Genomic DNA, 18215 nt, shown 5'->3' with positions numbered 1-18215 from the left:
ATCATTTATCATTTATGTACTGCCCCTTTCTCACAATGGTCCAAAGCGCTCACAAAAACAATGTTAAAGTATAAAATGAAATTAGAATAATATCTGTATGATTGTAAGTTATATTTATCTTAGAAATTGGAATCGAAATACACATGTATATAAACCCCTCAAAAAGAGTTTGGAAATCTTTGTTTGGCCATTGATTTCTCCCAATTCCCAATTTTACATCATTTAAAAGATCATTTAATTCTCTTTAAAATGATACTATGCTTGTTATGATCATGCCATCATGAAAAGAGCAGGAGTCAAAAGTGTTGGATGAGGTCTGAATTGAAAAGCTGCAAAACGAGCAAAAAAAGTTTGGAAATCTCAGTTTGGCCATTAATTTATCCCAACTCCCATTATTACACAATGCATATTTGATATCATTCAAAATATCATTTAATTTTCTTTAAAATGATACCATGCTTGTTATGATCATGCCATCACGAAAAGAGCAGGATTCAAAAGTGTTGGATGAGGTCTGAATTGAAAAGCTGCAAAACGAGCAGAAATAGTCATGAAGGGTCAATACAGAACTTGATTCTTTTGTCTGTGTCAATAGAGATGAAAATCCATTCAAATGAAGCCCCTGTTTCTGTAGTGATGATTCTGTGAGATAACATGGTTTGAGTCGTGGTTTGAAATACCCATGCATGTTTGCTTGTTTGTTATGTTTTTTGCTTGTGCAGAGGTGTGTTTGATTCCATGTTAATGTTGATGTTAAGGTGCATTAAAACAATTAAAAGAAACCGCTGAGAAACTCACTCATCACCACTGAAAAAAGAACAGTGACTTTCAATATTGTGTCATTTTGCAACTTTTGAATTTTGACCTTGCCCCACATTTCACGGCACTGCACCTCCATGTGAACGATAATCATGTCATGTAGGGTATCATTTTAAAGAAAATTAAATGATCCATTCATTTATATTAATTACACATTGATATTTACTAAAACCGATGAGGAATTACCGATCAAATAAAAAAAAAACGCTGAGAAACTCACTCATCACCACTGAAAAAAGAACAGTGACTTTCAATATTGTGTCATTTTGCAACTTTTGAATTTTGACCTTGCCCCCACATTTCAAGGCACTGCATCTCCATGTGAACCATAATCATATCATGTAGGGTATCATTTTAAAGATAATTAAATGCTCTATTCTTTGATATTAATTGCACATTGATATTTACTAAAAACTTTAAGGAGTTTATAAATGCATTTTTGGAAGTTTGCGAAACTGGAGTACAAATTAAGGTTCAATTCCCAAATGAGCTATCTTGATTGAAAATTTAGGTTTAATTCTAAAACGAGCTAAAACAACTATGGTAATTCAGGATTCGTTGATTTATCCACATTCACCTAAAATTATGTATCTATATTTTTAGACACAAGCTGCGTTAACCATTCAACATTGTCAGCGCAAATTTGATGGAACTATGACGAGTTTGACTATTTGTATGGATATATTTGGATGTAGCTCATATTGACATCAAACTCTTCGTATATTGACGCACCTACTCAACTGACACCCTCCGCACCTGATGCTAATGGAAGGTATCGGACACAGATAGGATTTGAAAATTAATACGGAACAAATTGTTTACACGCGATGGGATTCTTCTTGACTGCAACGGGATTGAAGGTAACCGAAGAAAACCTCACCCAACACGACCTCTCCGCGATGTTTCCTACATTTTGCTAATGTCTTATCCGACGTTCAAAAAGTCGCATACTATTTTGATGTTGTCCAATGTCAAAGTGTAAGATAAAACATCTATGATTATGTTGAATTTCATGGCTGGAGCTAGCGAGCCCCCTCATGTTCTTGTGGGTATAGAATTGAAGTCTACTCCAAGCATTATGAAAATATCTACATCTGCTGATGACTCGGATGCTTTTACTCCGAATTGTTAATTATGTTGTCAATTTGGCTTATCACACAAATTTTCCGGTTTGGCATATTTTGCATTTATTTCTCAAATCCATAAATCTCCCATTACTCACGTTATCAATTTTTTTCAGCGTTAATGTTGTTGATATTTCAACAATAATTCCTGTTTATTATTTTCACATTTAGAAAGCTTATATCAGGTTGGATTACCTTTCGTTTACTTTATCAAAACGATGACTCCACCGTTTTCTTGACTCATCGAGTCAATTTTATGTCCTTAACTTTCATCTCACTTGATTATATACATATATATTTTATAAAACGAGGGAGAGGGGAGGAGGCGAGATTGGGCGGTGCGAGGAGCAGGGGCGGCGGAATGATTTTGAAAACGGGGGAGGTGTGTGCGAAACGTGTGTGTGTGTGAGGGGGGGGGGTGAACATGTATAATCAAAGTTGATTGTCCTTTCCACATTTTTAGTACATGAATCTTTAATGTTTAAGGGCTGATGTCCCCGGTTGCGCGGCTCCTGATGAGAGCAGATCTTATACAATATTATTAGGGCATTTTAGCTGTCACTTCGCAGACGTTTTTAATAACGCGGAGATTCTTTGCATTGAAAGCCTTGGAAATCTGTCCACTGTAATTTGACGGGTTTTTTTCCAATATATTCTCAAAGTTGCAGAAAGCGTCTGCGATCTGGATGGTAAAATGTCGTCAAAATAAATATAAACAAATTAAAGAAAAAAAGGATCTTAGTTTTAAAGGCCAAGCCCATATAAAAAACAAGTTGAATTCAATAAATAACAGAGATAAATCAAATAACGTTGGTCTTTACGAATCCACATTAAATCAAATCAAGTTTTACATTATTAAGAGAAAAAGGGAATATTTAATATGTCAAATGATAAAATAAGTGTTTGATATTGTTGCGTCAACTCACTCACTTGCATAATATAATTATTATCAGCATTGTTTTGTGACAGTGAGAGAAATAAAAGGAAAATCGTATGTTGAATATGTTATTTCATATACGAAATTATCAATGTTGTGCTTTATTGATTTTCTCTTATTATTCAGATCAAACTTTGTAAAGATAAACGTGATCTTTGAATTACTTTTTATGTCACCTTCCAAAGGACATTCTCAACTGCAAGCAAAACAATCAACAAAATTGTATAGCGAAATCAAATTTCGGTTTTAATCTACATTCAACAACGCGCAAAATAAATTGATTGCTAAAATAGTATATATGGTATACTGTCATAAAAATAATACATAAACTCAAACATAAATTGCAAGTAACACAAAACAGAACGACTGTTTGTAATGATGTACAGATATAACATATTGAAGATTCTTTGAATTCATTCCAGAAAATAAAATCTTGCACTCTAGTTCAAGATGTCTGGGCTGCCGAGTACGTTATTATCATCAGAACTATCTGGTTTCACAAGGTGTCACGAACATTAATGGAAAAAAAAAGAAAATTATGGGAACCATTAATGATAATTAAAAGCAATGCTTTGCATTGGTATTTACAGATTTTAAATACCTAATGAGATATTCATGAAATTTGATTTCACAGGTAGATTTTGAAATGTATCAACCATCCTCAACATAGATGTCTCTTCCTCTAAGAAAGGTATCTAGTTATTACTACTATAATCTAAGTTCCTTCACCAATGACATCATTCGATTTACAATACTAACAAATATTACAGCCCTGTATTTTTAATGGCAAGTTAGGTCTTAACAACTACCCCGTCCATAGGATGTCACATCGTTAAGTACTCAAGGTCTAACATCTTGCGGTTTGTAGGGTCTGGAATTCTGTGTTTCATAAGGTCCAGCATCTTGCGGCGGTTCGTAAGGTCTAGCATCTTGCGGCGGTACGTAAGGCCTAGTATCTTGTGGTCGTTCGTAAGGTCTAATATCTTGTGATGGTTCGTAAGGTCTTACATCTTGAGGTGGCTCGTATGGTCTAGTATCCTGTGGCGGTTCGTAAGGTCTTGTATCCTGTGGCGGTTCGTAAGGTCTTGTATCCTGAGGTGGTTCGTAAGGTCTTGTATCCTGAGGTGGTTCGTAAGGTCTTGTATCCTGTGGCGGTTCGTATGGTCTAGTATCCTGAGGTGGTTGGTAAGGTCTAACATCTTGAGGTGGTTGGTAAGGTCTAACATCTTGAGGTGGTTCGTAAGGTCTATTATCTTGCGGCGGCTCGTAAGGTCTTGTATCCTGTGGAGGTTCGTATGGTCTTGTATCCTGAGGTGGTTCGTAAGGTCTTGTATCCTGTGGCGGCTCGTATGGTCTAGTATCCTGAGGCGGTTCATATGGTCTTACATCTTGTGGTGGCTCGTATGGTCTAGTATCTTGTGGTGGTTCGTAAGGTCTTGTATCCTGAGGTGGTTCGTAAGGTCTAACATCTTGAGGTGGTTCGTAAGGTCTAACATCTTGCGGCGGTTCGTAAGGTCTTGTATCCTGTGGAGGTTCGTATGGTCTTGTATCCTGAGGTGGTTCGTAAGGTCTTGTATCCTGTGGCGGTTCGTATGGTCTAGTATCCTGAGGTGGTTGGTAAGGTCTAACATCTTGAGGTGGTTGGTAAGGTCTAACATCTTGAGGTGGTTGGTAAGGTCTATTATCTTGCGGCGGCTCGTAAGGTCTTGTATCCTGTGGAGGTTCGTATGGTCTTGTATCCTGAGGTGGTTCGTAAGGTCTTGTATCCTGTGGCGGCTCGTATGGTCTAGTATCCTGAGGCGGTTCATATGGTCTTACATCTTGTGGTGGCTCGTATGGTCTAGTATCTTGTGGTGGTTCGTAAGGTCTTGTATCCTGAGGTGGTTCGTAAGGTCTAACATCTTGTGGTGGTTCGTAAGGCCTAACATCTTGAGGTGGTTCGTAAGGTCTAACATCTTGAGGTGGTTCGTAAGGTCTAACATCTTGCGGCGATTCGTAAGGTCTTGTATTATGTGGAGGCTCGTATGGTCTAGTATCCTGAGGTGGTTCGTAAGGCCTAGTATCCTGAGGTGGTTCGTATGGTCTTGTATCCTGTGGCGGTTCGTAAGGTCTAATATCTTGTGATGGTTCGTAAGGTCTTACATCTTGAGGTGGCTTGTATGGTCTAGTATCTTGTGACGGTTCGTAAGGCCTTGTATCCTGAGGTGGTTCGTAAGGACTTGTATCCTGTGGCGGTTCGTATGGTCTAGTATCCTGAGGCGGTTCATATGGTCTTACATCTTGTGGTGGTTCGTAAGGTTTAACATCTTGTGGAGGTTCGTAGGGTCTAACAGCCTGAGGTGGTTTGTAAGGTCTAACATCTTGAGGTGGTTCGTAAGGTCTAACATCTTGAGGTGGTTCGTAAGGCCTAGTATCCTGAGGTGGTTCGTAAGGACTTGTATCCTGTGGCGGTTCGTATGGTCTAGTATCCTGAGGCGGTTCATATGGTCTTTCATCTTGTGGTGGCTCGTATGGTCTAGCATCTTGTGGTGGTTCGTAAGGTCTAACATCTTGTGGTGGTTCGTAAGGTCTAACATCTTGAGGTGGTTTGTAAGGTTGCTCATCTTGTGGCGGTTCGTAAGGTTGGGCAGTTTCTGTTTCATAGGGTTGGATATCTTCTGGTTCATAAGGACGAACGGTTTCTGGCTCGTATGGTTTGTCTTGTGGTGGGATGTAAGGTCGGACGGTTTCTGGTTCGTCTTGTGGTTTATAAGACAATGGTGTTTCTTGCTCATAGGTTATAACGTTGTCTGGTGTGTAAGGTCTGACATCTTGTGGTTCAGAAGGTTGAACATATTGCGGTTCTTCTGGTTTATAAGACCCGTAAGGTTCTTCCGGTTCGTTAGGTCGTTTGGTTACTGGTTCATACGGTTGCACGTCGTCTGGTTTGTAAGGCTGAACATCTTGCGGCTGGTAAGGTTTGACATAGCTTTCGACCACTTTCGGTGTGGTAGGCTCCGATTCATATGGTGCAGGATAAATTGGTACTTGTGGTCTGTCACCCGCTGTTGCCTGTTGCTTGAGGATATCCACATCCTGTCTAAGTAGACGCGTATCTGTCTCAAGGCTTTCCAGTCGCGTTTCTATATCATCCACGTCGTCTGTCAGGATTGCAACTGTTTTACAAAAATAAAAATCGTATAAACATGGCAGTGATTCAATCCGTTACTGCCGCGAAATATCACGCAATTGGAAACAATTACTGAAAATAGTCAATTTGTCTTAAACCATAGCTCCAATTAGGTAAACCCTTTTCTGTTCGCACTTCCTTGCACATAAGGACTCGACAACCTGACTAACTGAAATAGAATACTAAGAAGAAGAAGAAGAAACTATGAAGGACTACCGAAGAAAATTGTCCATACTTTCTAGCCAAACCCCTATCCCTATTCTGGAAAATATTCCAGTTGTGACCTGGGGTCGTTTCATTGAAATGACCTGTCGGACGTTTTATCCGACAATTACCATAGAAGCAGTGCTTCGTAGCTAAAAAAAGGATAAAATATTGAATATTATCCGTTTTCTATTCTAGAATGGTAGAAGGAGCTATCCCTATTTGGTTTATGATCATACCAATTAAGAACTCGATAGAAGAGACCTGCGGGTCATAGAGATTCAGTTCGCTTCTCGCCTCCCAGCCACAGGGGACGCAAAACAAAAATAAAATAACATACCAAATAAATACACTTACCTTCATTATTGATAATATCTAGGCCATCACGAAGAGTCTCAACAAAATTTGCCAGCTCTGCCAAACCTTGATAGAAGAATGATAAATATTTTTTTTAAATGTTACTTGGTTAGCATAAACGCAGGATTTCATGAAGAGTAAAACAGCTGCCCTAAATCGTTTTCATTCTAATGAAGGGAGATGAGTGAGGCGCATGGACATTTCAATGAAAACAATTTAACATTTTTAAGGAACAGTACGAACTGAAATATGAATAATTTTTTACCCTCGGGGATTAATAATTATGTGTATTCTAGACCATATTTCACGCTAAATTCAAATATATGAATAAAAAAAATCATTTGCAGGGCCCCAAATGAAATTTAAACTGTGTCTCCATTGAAACTGTCGGACTTCGAACGGTGGGGGGGGGGGGGGGGGGTGGCCCAAGCCAGTGGCGTACCTAGGATTTTCCAAGGGGGGGGGGGGCAAATTCGTCCGCCAAAAAAATTGACAAAAAAGGTTTTCAACCAAAAGTAAAGGACATTTCGCACCAGAAAACAAATTGAAAAAAAAAAAAAAAAAGGTCTTCAAGTTCAAAGGAGGGGCAATTTGTGGCTCGTCAGGGATCAGTTTTGACTCGTCAGGGGGGGGGGGGGCAGGGATACGTCCTTTACATGAGTGTGACTCGTCGGGGGGGGGGCAGTCTGCCCCCCCCCTTAGGTAAGCTAGTGGCCCAAGCCGTTTCATATGTCAAAATATTCTTCTCTTTTTAGAGTTAAGCAATGCAATTGACATCTATTCAGTGTTGTTCGTAGTCATGGCTCGTAAAACAATTCAACATTGTGCTGCCTGTGTTGTTTTCATTATGTTGAATATATTGAATAACAACAGTCGATCAAATTAAATACATGTAGAAAATACCTGTCAACGGGTTAGAAGGAAGGAAGACGTTGTTACATGTTAGGCCGCACGCAGAGGGCGCCGGACAACATTTCATTGGTTCTGGGCAGTCTGTATCTTGAAAACAGTTGTCGACGCAGATATTGTTTCCTCCGTATGCGATGTTGGGATGTACGGGACACACGCCTGGTCTAGTATCTTATCAAAGGAGAGATAAAAAAAAACACAACCACATTTTGATAGAGCATTCTGTTGAAAATGTTTGAAGTTTTTTAATGATTGTGGGAAGAGACAGAAAGGGGTATTAAAGGGCTGAGCTAATAGAAGAATAAAGATCATGATGAATGGAAACGGAAAACCAAAAAAAAAAAACTTCAAAATTTGATAAAAATGCCAATGGCGTTCATTTAAATCAGTGCTAAGAAAGAATATCAAGTAATTTTCAAAACTATTTAAAACAAGGATCAATGAGCTTAGTACTAAAGATAAAAGCTGTGCTCTCCAACATTTTCACCATTCCTTTCCTTCTTTCAATTTGTGAGTGGTTCATATTAATCTTTATCTTGGAACTCGTCCTCTTCCCATTTAACTCTCTTTATCTTGCTTCCTGCTGTTTTGACCAAACTCACATATTGCAGCACAGTCATCCTCATCCCCTCCATCAGGACAATCGATGACGTCATTACACACTTGGTACAGAGGTATACAAGATCCGTCTCGACATCTGAAACCATCTTCAGAATTACATAGATCTGAGACATGGATAAGTTTGAGAAAATACACGTAAGATATAGTAAATTCCTTACGCTAATCAAAGTGATGGAGTTAAGCATGCGTCTTGGATAAAAGATACCATTTTTTTTTAACGTTGCAACGTAACTGAAGAAAAATCAAATTTTGTAAAATATTAACACATCAATTATCAATCGTCATAAACAAGTCGGGACAGGAAAAACCCAATTTAAAATATTAAACATATTGTTAGCGTCTTTCAGCAAACGTCTGCATTGCAAAGAACATTACTGACTGAGATCTTATCTGAATTGTGTTGGGCAATGTGAAACAATGATTATTGACAACAATGGGCCGACTGCATATAAAATCGTTTGCCTGGCTTAGATGAATATTGTGGACATTAGTCTAATCAGTGGAAATTAGACCATCAGGACACGGGAAGATGAGACCACATGGCAGTTGGCTCAAGTGAGTATCAGACGAAGTCACGTGGCGATTGGACCTCATTAATAGTTGATCACGTATATTTACCAACGATGGTATTAGACAATTCGTGAATTAGGCCATCTGCTAGTAGAACATATGATTACAAACCACCAAATCGCCCAACAATATTACATACATTCGGTGTTGAAAATTCAGGTCATTCGGTGTATTAACTATTTGAAATGCGGTTAGTATAATTCTGTATAACAGTGGATAGTGTTACATTGAGTCATAGCACCAACACCAAAGTTGAGATCACTCGGGTGTATACTCACTGAATCCGCATCGTTCTACTGCTTCATCTGACTCATCGGAACAATCAGCTCGGTCATTGCAGACAAGCGCTGAATATATACAAGTCCCATCGTCACACTGAAATAGAGGGTAAGATTTATGGCGTTATATTCCATGGTATCATATTACCTCTTTTAAATATTTCAAAGATAATCAATTCTTGTTTTATTTACAATGTCAACATTTGTAGTATATTTCGAAAAATCAATAGATAATTAAAGCCATTTTGATAAAAGCAGTCGTCATCCAGTTGCCTCATATGAAAATTTGTTTTATGTTATTTTCCGATTTAGTCACTTGATGTATAAATGCTCCTGATATATATTTAGATTTCATTCGGTAAGGAATGGAGTAGGCATACAGAAGAATATGTATCATTATTTGTATTAGCTTTCTATCAGTAGTACGTACTTTGTCTGCTCTTTGAAATAATACCTTGAATTGAAGACTATTATGGCCAAATCTAAGTTCAAACAATATTCTTAAAGCCTTCATTTTTAGCTGCTTATAGATTGGTTGATAAAATCATCGAAAATTCTTTATTTTTGAAGATCAACAATTTAAAGATTTTCTTACCTCAAACTCATCAAGATCACATGTAGAAACGATCTGACAATTACCAGGTTGCTCATCTGCATCGCTATATGGACAGTCGGGCTAAAAGGACGAAGAAGAATGTTTTACAGAGTAACTTAAGTAACCGTTTCAGATAAGCATGATATTTCGGGAATTGTTCAGCAAAACGTTTTCGTAAAATACTCATTTATTTATGCATGTAATTTTCTTTTAGCATAGTCCATTCACTGATAGTTAGTGGTCTTCGATATATAGAATGCATCTTCTAGCTTACATCAGGAGTTGAGGATTACAATTCCATCAAATGGATGGACACCAGTCATTCCGATTGAAAAGGTTTTTTTTCGTATTATCGCACGAACAAAACAGACTCTACCCCTAACGGCTTTGTTATTGATTTGGAATTATTTTAGCCTATTGATTGATCTTTTTCGTTGTTGTCAGTGGGGGCATTGCGCTAAAGAATAACAAAAACCAATGCAAAAATTGTGAAAAATAAGTGAAACCCGGCGCACACTATGCGATTCGTTGCGATTCGAATTCCAAATAAAATGTAATGACATTTGATATGGACATTCCAAGCAATAAAATCTTAGCGATCATTTTCAGAATAGTGGTAGGACTACTGAAATCGAAATTCAGTATAGTTCGCGCCTCCCTGAATAAATAAAAGCAAATATCCACCTCTCCTGGATTTTAATGTGAGAATAAAAAAATCTCTATCAAATTCGTATTGATCACCCATATTAGTGAATATTTGGATGGTGCCCTCTTAGTATTCATACCTTTCCGTTACATAGGAGGTCACGTGATATGCAGGTACCATCCGGACACTCAAAAAACAATGGCAGTCCACATACGATAGAGAGTGGGCTCGTTACAGGATAAGGAGATTCAGTTGGTACAATTGGTAGCGAGCAATCGCTTTCATCTTCCCCTTGGGAACAATGGGGGTATCCGTCACATTTATCCGAAGCCGGTAAACACTGACCGTCTCGGCATTCAAATTCCGATGCCAAACAGTTAGTCAGAGAACATTCAATCTCGTCTTCCCCTTCGGAGCAATGCGGGTATCCGTCACATTTATCCGAAGCCGGTAAACACTGACCGTCTCGGCATTCAAATTCCGATGCCAAGCAGTTAGTCAGAGAACATTCAATCTCGTCTTCCCCTTCGGAGCAATGCGGGTATCCGTCACATTTATCCGAAGCCGGTAAACACTGACCGTCTCGGCATTCAAATTCCGATGCCAAACAGTTAGTCAGAGAACATCCGATCTCGTCTTCCCCACCTGAACAATGCGGGTAACCGTCACATTTATCCGAACTCGGTATACACTGACCGTCTTTGCATTCAAACTCTGATGGCTGACAGTTCGTCACTGGACAACCAACTTCGTCTTCACCTGTGTTAAAAACATTAAAGGAAAAAATTATTATATATTTAGGTAAAACGTGATATACCATTTACTAAAATGTACTTCATTGGTCTTACGGTGACAAGATGTGTTATCCATAGAAATTTTACACGACACGATTTATGCAAGGATTATTCCTAGCTAGCCTTAACGCTTCCACATTTCATTGATCATGAAAACTAATTCTGTTATAATGCAATAAATATTCATCTGAACAGATATTGATAAATGGCGGAAATATAATCTAGTTTGCCATGGTGATGGTGACGATTGTTATAGAAGGGCGCATTTTATTCAAAATATCAAACGGCACAAATACCGCAGGAAATATCCATGTCGGGAAAGAATAAACTAAGCCTTATTAACATCTGGGAAGAAAGCTTAAATGAAGAAAAAATAAGTTGACGATAATTTTAACAGTGCTACACATCATCATGCTACAAAGACAATACAAGTGCACCTCTCAACAGAATGAAGCGTTCCTTGTGTATTACATGTAAGACATATCCCGAACTAGACTCCTTCGCCAAATGGAGGAAACTAAAATAATGAACTTGATCCACATACTTACCATTCACTGGACACTCTCTGATGCCATTGCATACTACAGCACACACCTGTCCATACATACACTTGACCGTCCCTGCTGCTTTGCATACAGGTATAGGGTCAATGATTGGACATCTTGATTCATCGGACCCGCCATCATCACAGTCAATCTACAAAAAAAAAAACAATACTGAAATTGTACATAATAGAGTAATACTACTATGTATTAAGTTTGTCTTAAAGGATCTGCCACTTTCCCATCAAGAATCTTTTGGGCTGGCGAAAACGTTTAAGACGACCAAGCTTTATGTGCCAACACTACCAATAGGTAGTTAAGATCCAATCAGAACCGACCTAAGTCTGGTGCAAATATGATACTTAGGCTCTTGCCTCCCCCTTCGCTGGTATAACTTTGATACGCCCCTGCGTTTGTCCGACTCCATTTGCTCACCACATTGTCACAGAACTTGGTATCCAGAATGCACGTCCCACTGTCGCACTGGAATTCGTTCGGCCCGCATCCACAGTCCTCCTCGTCCTCCCCCGAAGGACAGTCCCGAATACGTCCGTCACAGCGCCACTCTTCAGGGATACATTGCCCGGTATGGCAGCGGAATTCTTTCTTTTTGCAACAATCTTGGTCTTCATCATCGCCTGTACCAGAAGTGTAAGGACCAAAAAAATTGATGGGATCAGGCATCGAGTATGGGGAAAAATTTCTAACAAGCTGCGAGAAAGCGAAGCGTGCTAGCAAAAAAATTGACATTTTTATTTAAAAATCTTATTTATTGATAGACTTTGATAAAAGATAATGATTTATATTTCACCCCTTTTCCTTCCCTTCAATTTTCTCCCTTTCTTCATTGGTCGTAAATATGGCCCAATGCCCCCCCCCCCATCTGTACGCCAGTGGCCTCCATATACATACGGATGAATTACATGATCATGGGGATTATAAAACAAACGATAACTAAAGCATAATGTATGATGATATAACGTATAGAAAGGATAAGCGGAGGCATAAAGTTTAACCCAATAAGACAAAAAAAAATAACTGGGGCCCGTCTTACAAAGAGTTGCGATTAATCAGATCAATCGTAACTATGGAAAGCCAGCAATGTCAACATCTAAAATTCATGTTTGTTCAAAATTTTCTAGAAATGACGTAAAGTCATACATTCACTGTTTTCTTGACAATTCAGTATGCTTCTCTTTGTTTTCAAAGTTTTCAAAGGACATTGAGCAAATTTCCTAAAGAAAAAAATATTACATTGATGGATTCCATATACTATAGATTATTCGATTGATCGGATCAATCGTAAGTCTTTGTAAGACGGGGCCTTGACCTTTTCAGATGTATCAATACTATGCAAGAGACATTGCTCATTCAGTTTACATTGTATTGAAGTATTGGTATTTCAAAATTGGTAATAGTGATTTACAGAAGATTTGATCTTCCCAAATGTATTCAGTTCAATGTTAAAAACATGCTTTTCATTTAACCTTGGGTGTACTTTCCCGCTTACGAAGATTAGTGGACGGATGTTGACTTCACAGACATAGTACTTTTACTCCTGTCTCTGACGGTTTATTCCCAACTCGTCTAATGCCAATTCGTCCAATTACCAACTCATCTACTATCATTTGGGCTACCATCAGGTCGTCCACCATCCATTGTCTAATTGCCAATTCGTCTCCTCAATATTTTGTCTAATAACCAGTTGGTCCAATAGCTATTTAGTCCATACACCATTTGGTCTTATTGGACTAAGTGTTGATTGTGCAAGATGAATGAAATTGAAATGGATTAAGACCAACTGGTTATGAGACAAAATGGGGATTAGACGAAGTGATTGGACCAAATGGTTATTCGACCAAATTGTTGTTAGATGAAATGTTGATGGACGGAATGACATTAGACTAAATTAATGTCGACCATGTGGTGAGTGGACGAGTTGGCAGTAGACGAATTAGCAATTTACCTCTCTGACTACTGAACATTTTAATGTTTTGTTTAGTGTTTTTGTTTATGCAAAATATAATGAGTATGTGGATTCATTAAGCCCCTTTCACAATTGTTGGCGCGACTGCTTACAACCGTTGCGATTCTGCGCAACATATATTGTGACCAAATGATCGCAAGAGCAATTGTGAAAGCCCCTTTAGCCTCAACGGGTTAAACATTGATTTTTCTCTCGGATGATACCTGAAGGACAGTTGTCTACTCCATCACAGACCCAAGTTTTCGGTATACACGAATTGTCTCCACACTGAAACTGGTCGTCATCACAATCCACAATCACGTTACAACCAACAGTCTCATCTTCGCCATGGGGACAATCACTCTAAGAAATATATATAAAATAGCAAATGAAAAAAAAATCTCAGTATTTTCATGAAGAGTATCAAAGTATGACGTCATCGATTTTCCTTTGTTTGCATGTCAGCGATTGATTATTTTGGATAGAATATATAATGAAATACCTCCAAAAAGCCCCAATTTCGTGGGAATCGGTCCATTGGGGGTCCAAGATATTACCTCGTGAATACATAATTAGCCCAATTGAAATCGATGTATTTTTGGTCCGGTGTGAAATGTTATGAACAAGACAAATGATAAATTGACATCTATGGTATAATGTATAAAAACTTTTTTAAGTGCCAACAAAAAGGCACCAGATAGAGATGCAGACACTGCCTATAATTTTCAAAGAGCCTAACCCAGGATACATTTTATTCATGTAGTATACCCTTTAGAATTGTGAATAGTCTAAGTAAAAAAAAATAAGCGCGTTGTTTTATGCCCATGATTGTAACAATAATTTAAATGTCTTAAACAAGTTGTTTATAAAAAGTTTAAACAATTATTTATAAGTTTAAACTACTTATAGTGCCGGGCCTAAGCAACGTGCTTTTTTATTCACTGTTTACCACACTCGCATTATGATGTTTTCAAGAAACAAAGGAAACGGTCATTAATTAATAACATTCATTACATATCAATAGAGTTGGGAATTGTTCACAACAATAAAGAATGTAATGCCATATTATATTGCATCATCAAATAAATCAAACAATAAATATTATGTGAAATTAATTAAAAACATGTACGCGCATATAAATGCAGGAAGATAACCATTATTATATTTGCTATATCCCCACCAAATCAATTCAAATTTCAGGCCTTCCTTTCCTCATCAAGCTCTCATTTTGCCAGTTTATTAATTATCTACTTCATTCATTATAATCTGTAGAGGTGTGATAATTGATATTTGTCAGTACATCTATTTTCTTTACGTACCTGACCGTCACAAACCCAAAGGCGGATGACACACGAGCCGGTGTCACAGCGAAATTCGTCCCCCGGACAAACATTTTCATCGCATCCCGACTCGTCCTCCCCTTCCTGACAGTCCTCAAGCATATCACACCGCCAGAAGGTTGGGATGCACCGTCCACTCCGGCATTGGAAGCGATCAGCGCTGCACTGGTTCATGCTACAATCTTCTTCATCCTATAAAGACATAATTTTGATAAATAAGAATTATATTACTCATTCCTCATTAAAAAAAATTATCAGATCGATCCTTGTCTAAAATCCTAATCCTAACGAAAATTCCACCAACCGAAAGGGAAAGAAAAACAATAAAATATTGAATTTGATTTTTTTCGGTTAAAAATATACAACAATAACTTGTAATTAAGAGGCCAGATCTCGATACGAATTAGTTCACCCCTTTACAATAATGAGCCAAGGGTCATATGATCATGATCATGGACCTACTACAGTTAGGTCCATGGTCATATACACTAAAGGCAAAGACCACTCCAATATGGAGCTACTAAGTAGCTCCATGGTACTAACAAACAAAAATTATCTTCAATACATTTTGTGAATACGGTACAGATCTAGTATTTAACCAGAAGAGGTGGGAGGGACCCAGCAAAAAACTGAAAAAAACTCAAATTGGTCGGGGTGTCTCTTGCCCCCTCCTTGCCGGAACCGCTCCTGACTTACCATGCCATCATTGCAATCAGGAGACCCATCGCACACGAACTCGGCGAGGAGACACGACCTATCGGCACAGAGGAATCCTTCGCATTGGACTACCATACACGCATCGTCCGTCTCGTCGTAGGCATCGAAGTCGCAATCATTGACGCCATCGCAGACCTCACCCAGAGGGATACACTCCTGACTCGTTGCACAGCGAAACCCAGGGACATCGGATCCCGGTGGCATGCAATCTGAGTGACATATAAAAAATGGGAAAATTTGGGTTAAAAACCTTACTGAAACTATATCCTTTCAGAATTTATTCAAAAAAAAAAAGAAGCTTATTATGTACAATTTATTATATTGAGATTTTCTTCAAGCTCTTTCTTGTTCATGTTATATGTAAGGTTTGTCCTGGTATATTAATAATTTTCTTTTAAATTTGTATTACCTTGATCTTATGCTAATTTATTCAATCTGAATGTTATTTAAATATTTGATGGCGCCAATGTTTACCGGATTCATTTTAAGCTGTCTTCACATTCATACATCAATCTTGTATTTTACTCTGTTTATCCATGTGTTTTACGAATGGAATGGGTTGAATTGAATAAAAGAGTAAATGAATTAAAAAAAGTATCGAATGATACATTGAATTGTGTGTTTACGAGTTTATGAATAAATAGGATACATTCACAATGGGCCGCGAAACAGTTTTGAAGGGGAGGGGGTTGACCATGCAAAAATTTAAACAGGTCATTTTCACGTTTTTGTACATGGTTTTGGAAAAAAAAAGTAAGGGAGGGGGGGGGGGGCTAAAGCCCACCCAGCCCCCACCGTTTCCGCGACCCCAGATTCATTTCCCTTCAGTGAAAAGACAGTGAAATAAGATATTATAATAAAATATAATTTGAAAACAATAAAAATTATGCCGCCAATTGCAAAAGCCTACTGAAAAATTGAACTATAGAAAATATGATAAATTGATAATTATGTCACTTGTCGACTCAATCATACAAAGAAACTCACTTCCGAATGCATTTCTCTTGCCAAGGTCGATCTCATTGCCGATGTCCATCGGTTGATCTCTCCAAATCTATAAAATTTAAAGATGGGTCAATAAAACATAATTTACATGCAGACCTTCTTTTATTACTCTTCTACATTATTAAAGGAAAATGAAACCTTTGGAACAAGATAGCTTGTTTCTGTGAAAACAGAAAAATCAAAGAAACAGATCAATGAAAGTTTGAGAAAAATTGAATGAGTAATAAGAAAGTTATGAGCATTTGAAGTTTAGATCATTAATGTAATGTAGATTCTCCAATCGGCAATGCGACAAAGATGTGTGAAATCACATGTGAACAACTTTCCCATTGCTTTTGTATATATTTCACTTAAAATGCCTCTTTTATCACATCTATCAGTAGATCATTAATTCCTTCTATAGAAGGGCTTGTAATACAGATTTTCAAAGAATAAATTATGGATAAAGAGTTTGTATCACCATAAGAAAGAGCAAAAAGAGACATTTTGGGGTATTTTATAGTCCATCAACGGGAAAGTTGTTCACATGTGACACCACACATATCTGTCGCATTGCCAATTGGAGGATCTACATTACATTAATGACAAAAACCATGTCTAGAGTGAAGACTAGAATCCAAACTCTCTCATTGGTAGAGTCAGATACAGTACATAATGAATCTAGTCTCACTTCTTCAGACTCTGAATTATGCTCTACGCGAATTGCGAAAACTAAAAGGGTCTGTGCCTGCAGATAATTATTGTTTGTATCCTCAATTATTTTTTCATCATTTTCTTTTTTGTGTTTGTATTAATTACCCAATGATTAAACCACTTTGCATGAATGGCTAGGTTTGATCAAGATTTATTGAATAGGTTTTAATGTCACATTCACACCAACAAAGACTGCTAAAAAAGAACGATGATGTGTCATATTAATGCGATGGTTCTGGGGTCGGTTTCGTTGATGTGACCATTGCGTAATCATTTACTATAATTTTAACATTTTCACTAATCTGTTCAAACATGAAATATAGACACCTCGGACTATTGTGATAATGCATCAAGAATGGAAGGCATTATAAACACGTAGACAACAAACGAGTTTAATTATTTGATTCGTTATAGGTCACATATTTCTTCTACGAAGAAAATTGTCGTAACTACAACCTTTGGAAAACTTCTTCTTGCTTACCGATTGTTTCTTGGGTGAGCCTTTCCAACTTTCAGTTAAGTCAACAGGCTTACTTAAAACGATGGAGATAGAGCACTGAAGAGCAATGAGTACGTGGAAGAGAGCCGCCATTTTCTTCTAAGATCAAGGAGGAAAATGGCAGCCACGAAAAAAGGGATAAAACTATAGATTGTAACGTCCTTCCTCGAATCCTTCCCGCTCCTCATCCAACTGCGGTTTTTCTTCCAAATCTGTGGAGGTTTTCCCACTAGCCGCACCCTACAGCATACGTGGGGCATTATGCCAAATTAATTGGACGTACATTCCTTACTCATTGTGTGTAGGTTCTTACCCTTATTGTACCAGGTGTTACTGACATTGCATCGCATGCAAATGTAATTGCCTCTTTCACGCTAAGAATGCGCGGAGAATTGTTGAACGGTCGAACGCTTGACTGCGTCGTCTGTAG

The 18215-nt window shown here is 38.0% G+C and overlaps 1 protein-coding gene across 1 annotated transcript; it reads right to left on the bottom strand.

Annotated features, from left to right (window-relative positions):
* Nucleotides 1-2941: 2941 nt before the first annotated feature.
* LOC129274163 (uncharacterized) lies at nt 2942-18204 on the bottom strand. The gene is made up of 14 exons (XM_054911011.2): nt 17768-18204; nt 16576-16642; nt 15568-15797; nt 14851-15063; nt 13756-13894; nt 12001-12203; nt 11572-11719; nt 10369-10988; nt 9584-9664; nt 8989-9085; nt 8122-8244; nt 7514-7690; nt 6611-6676; nt 2942-6035 (listed from the first exon to the last, which is right to left on the bottom strand). Exons 1-14 carry the CDS (start codon nt 17876-17878, stop codon nt 3721-3723), a joined length of 4590 nt encoding a protein of 1529 aa, XP_054766986.2. The 5' UTR covers nt 17879-18204; the 3' UTR covers nt 2942-3720.
* Between the last annotated feature and the right edge of the window lie 11 nt (nt 18205-18215).

Source organism: Lytechinus pictus, chromosome 13 (genome assembly GCF_037042905.1).
Source record: "Lytechinus pictus isolate F3 Inbred chromosome 13, Lp3.0, whole genome shotgun sequence".
NCBI lineage: Eukaryota > Metazoa > Echinodermata > Echinoidea > Temnopleuroida > Toxopneustidae > Lytechinus > Lytechinus pictus.
Note: the sequence above shows the minus strand (reverse complement) of the source record. Positions and strands in the feature narration are given on the sequence as shown.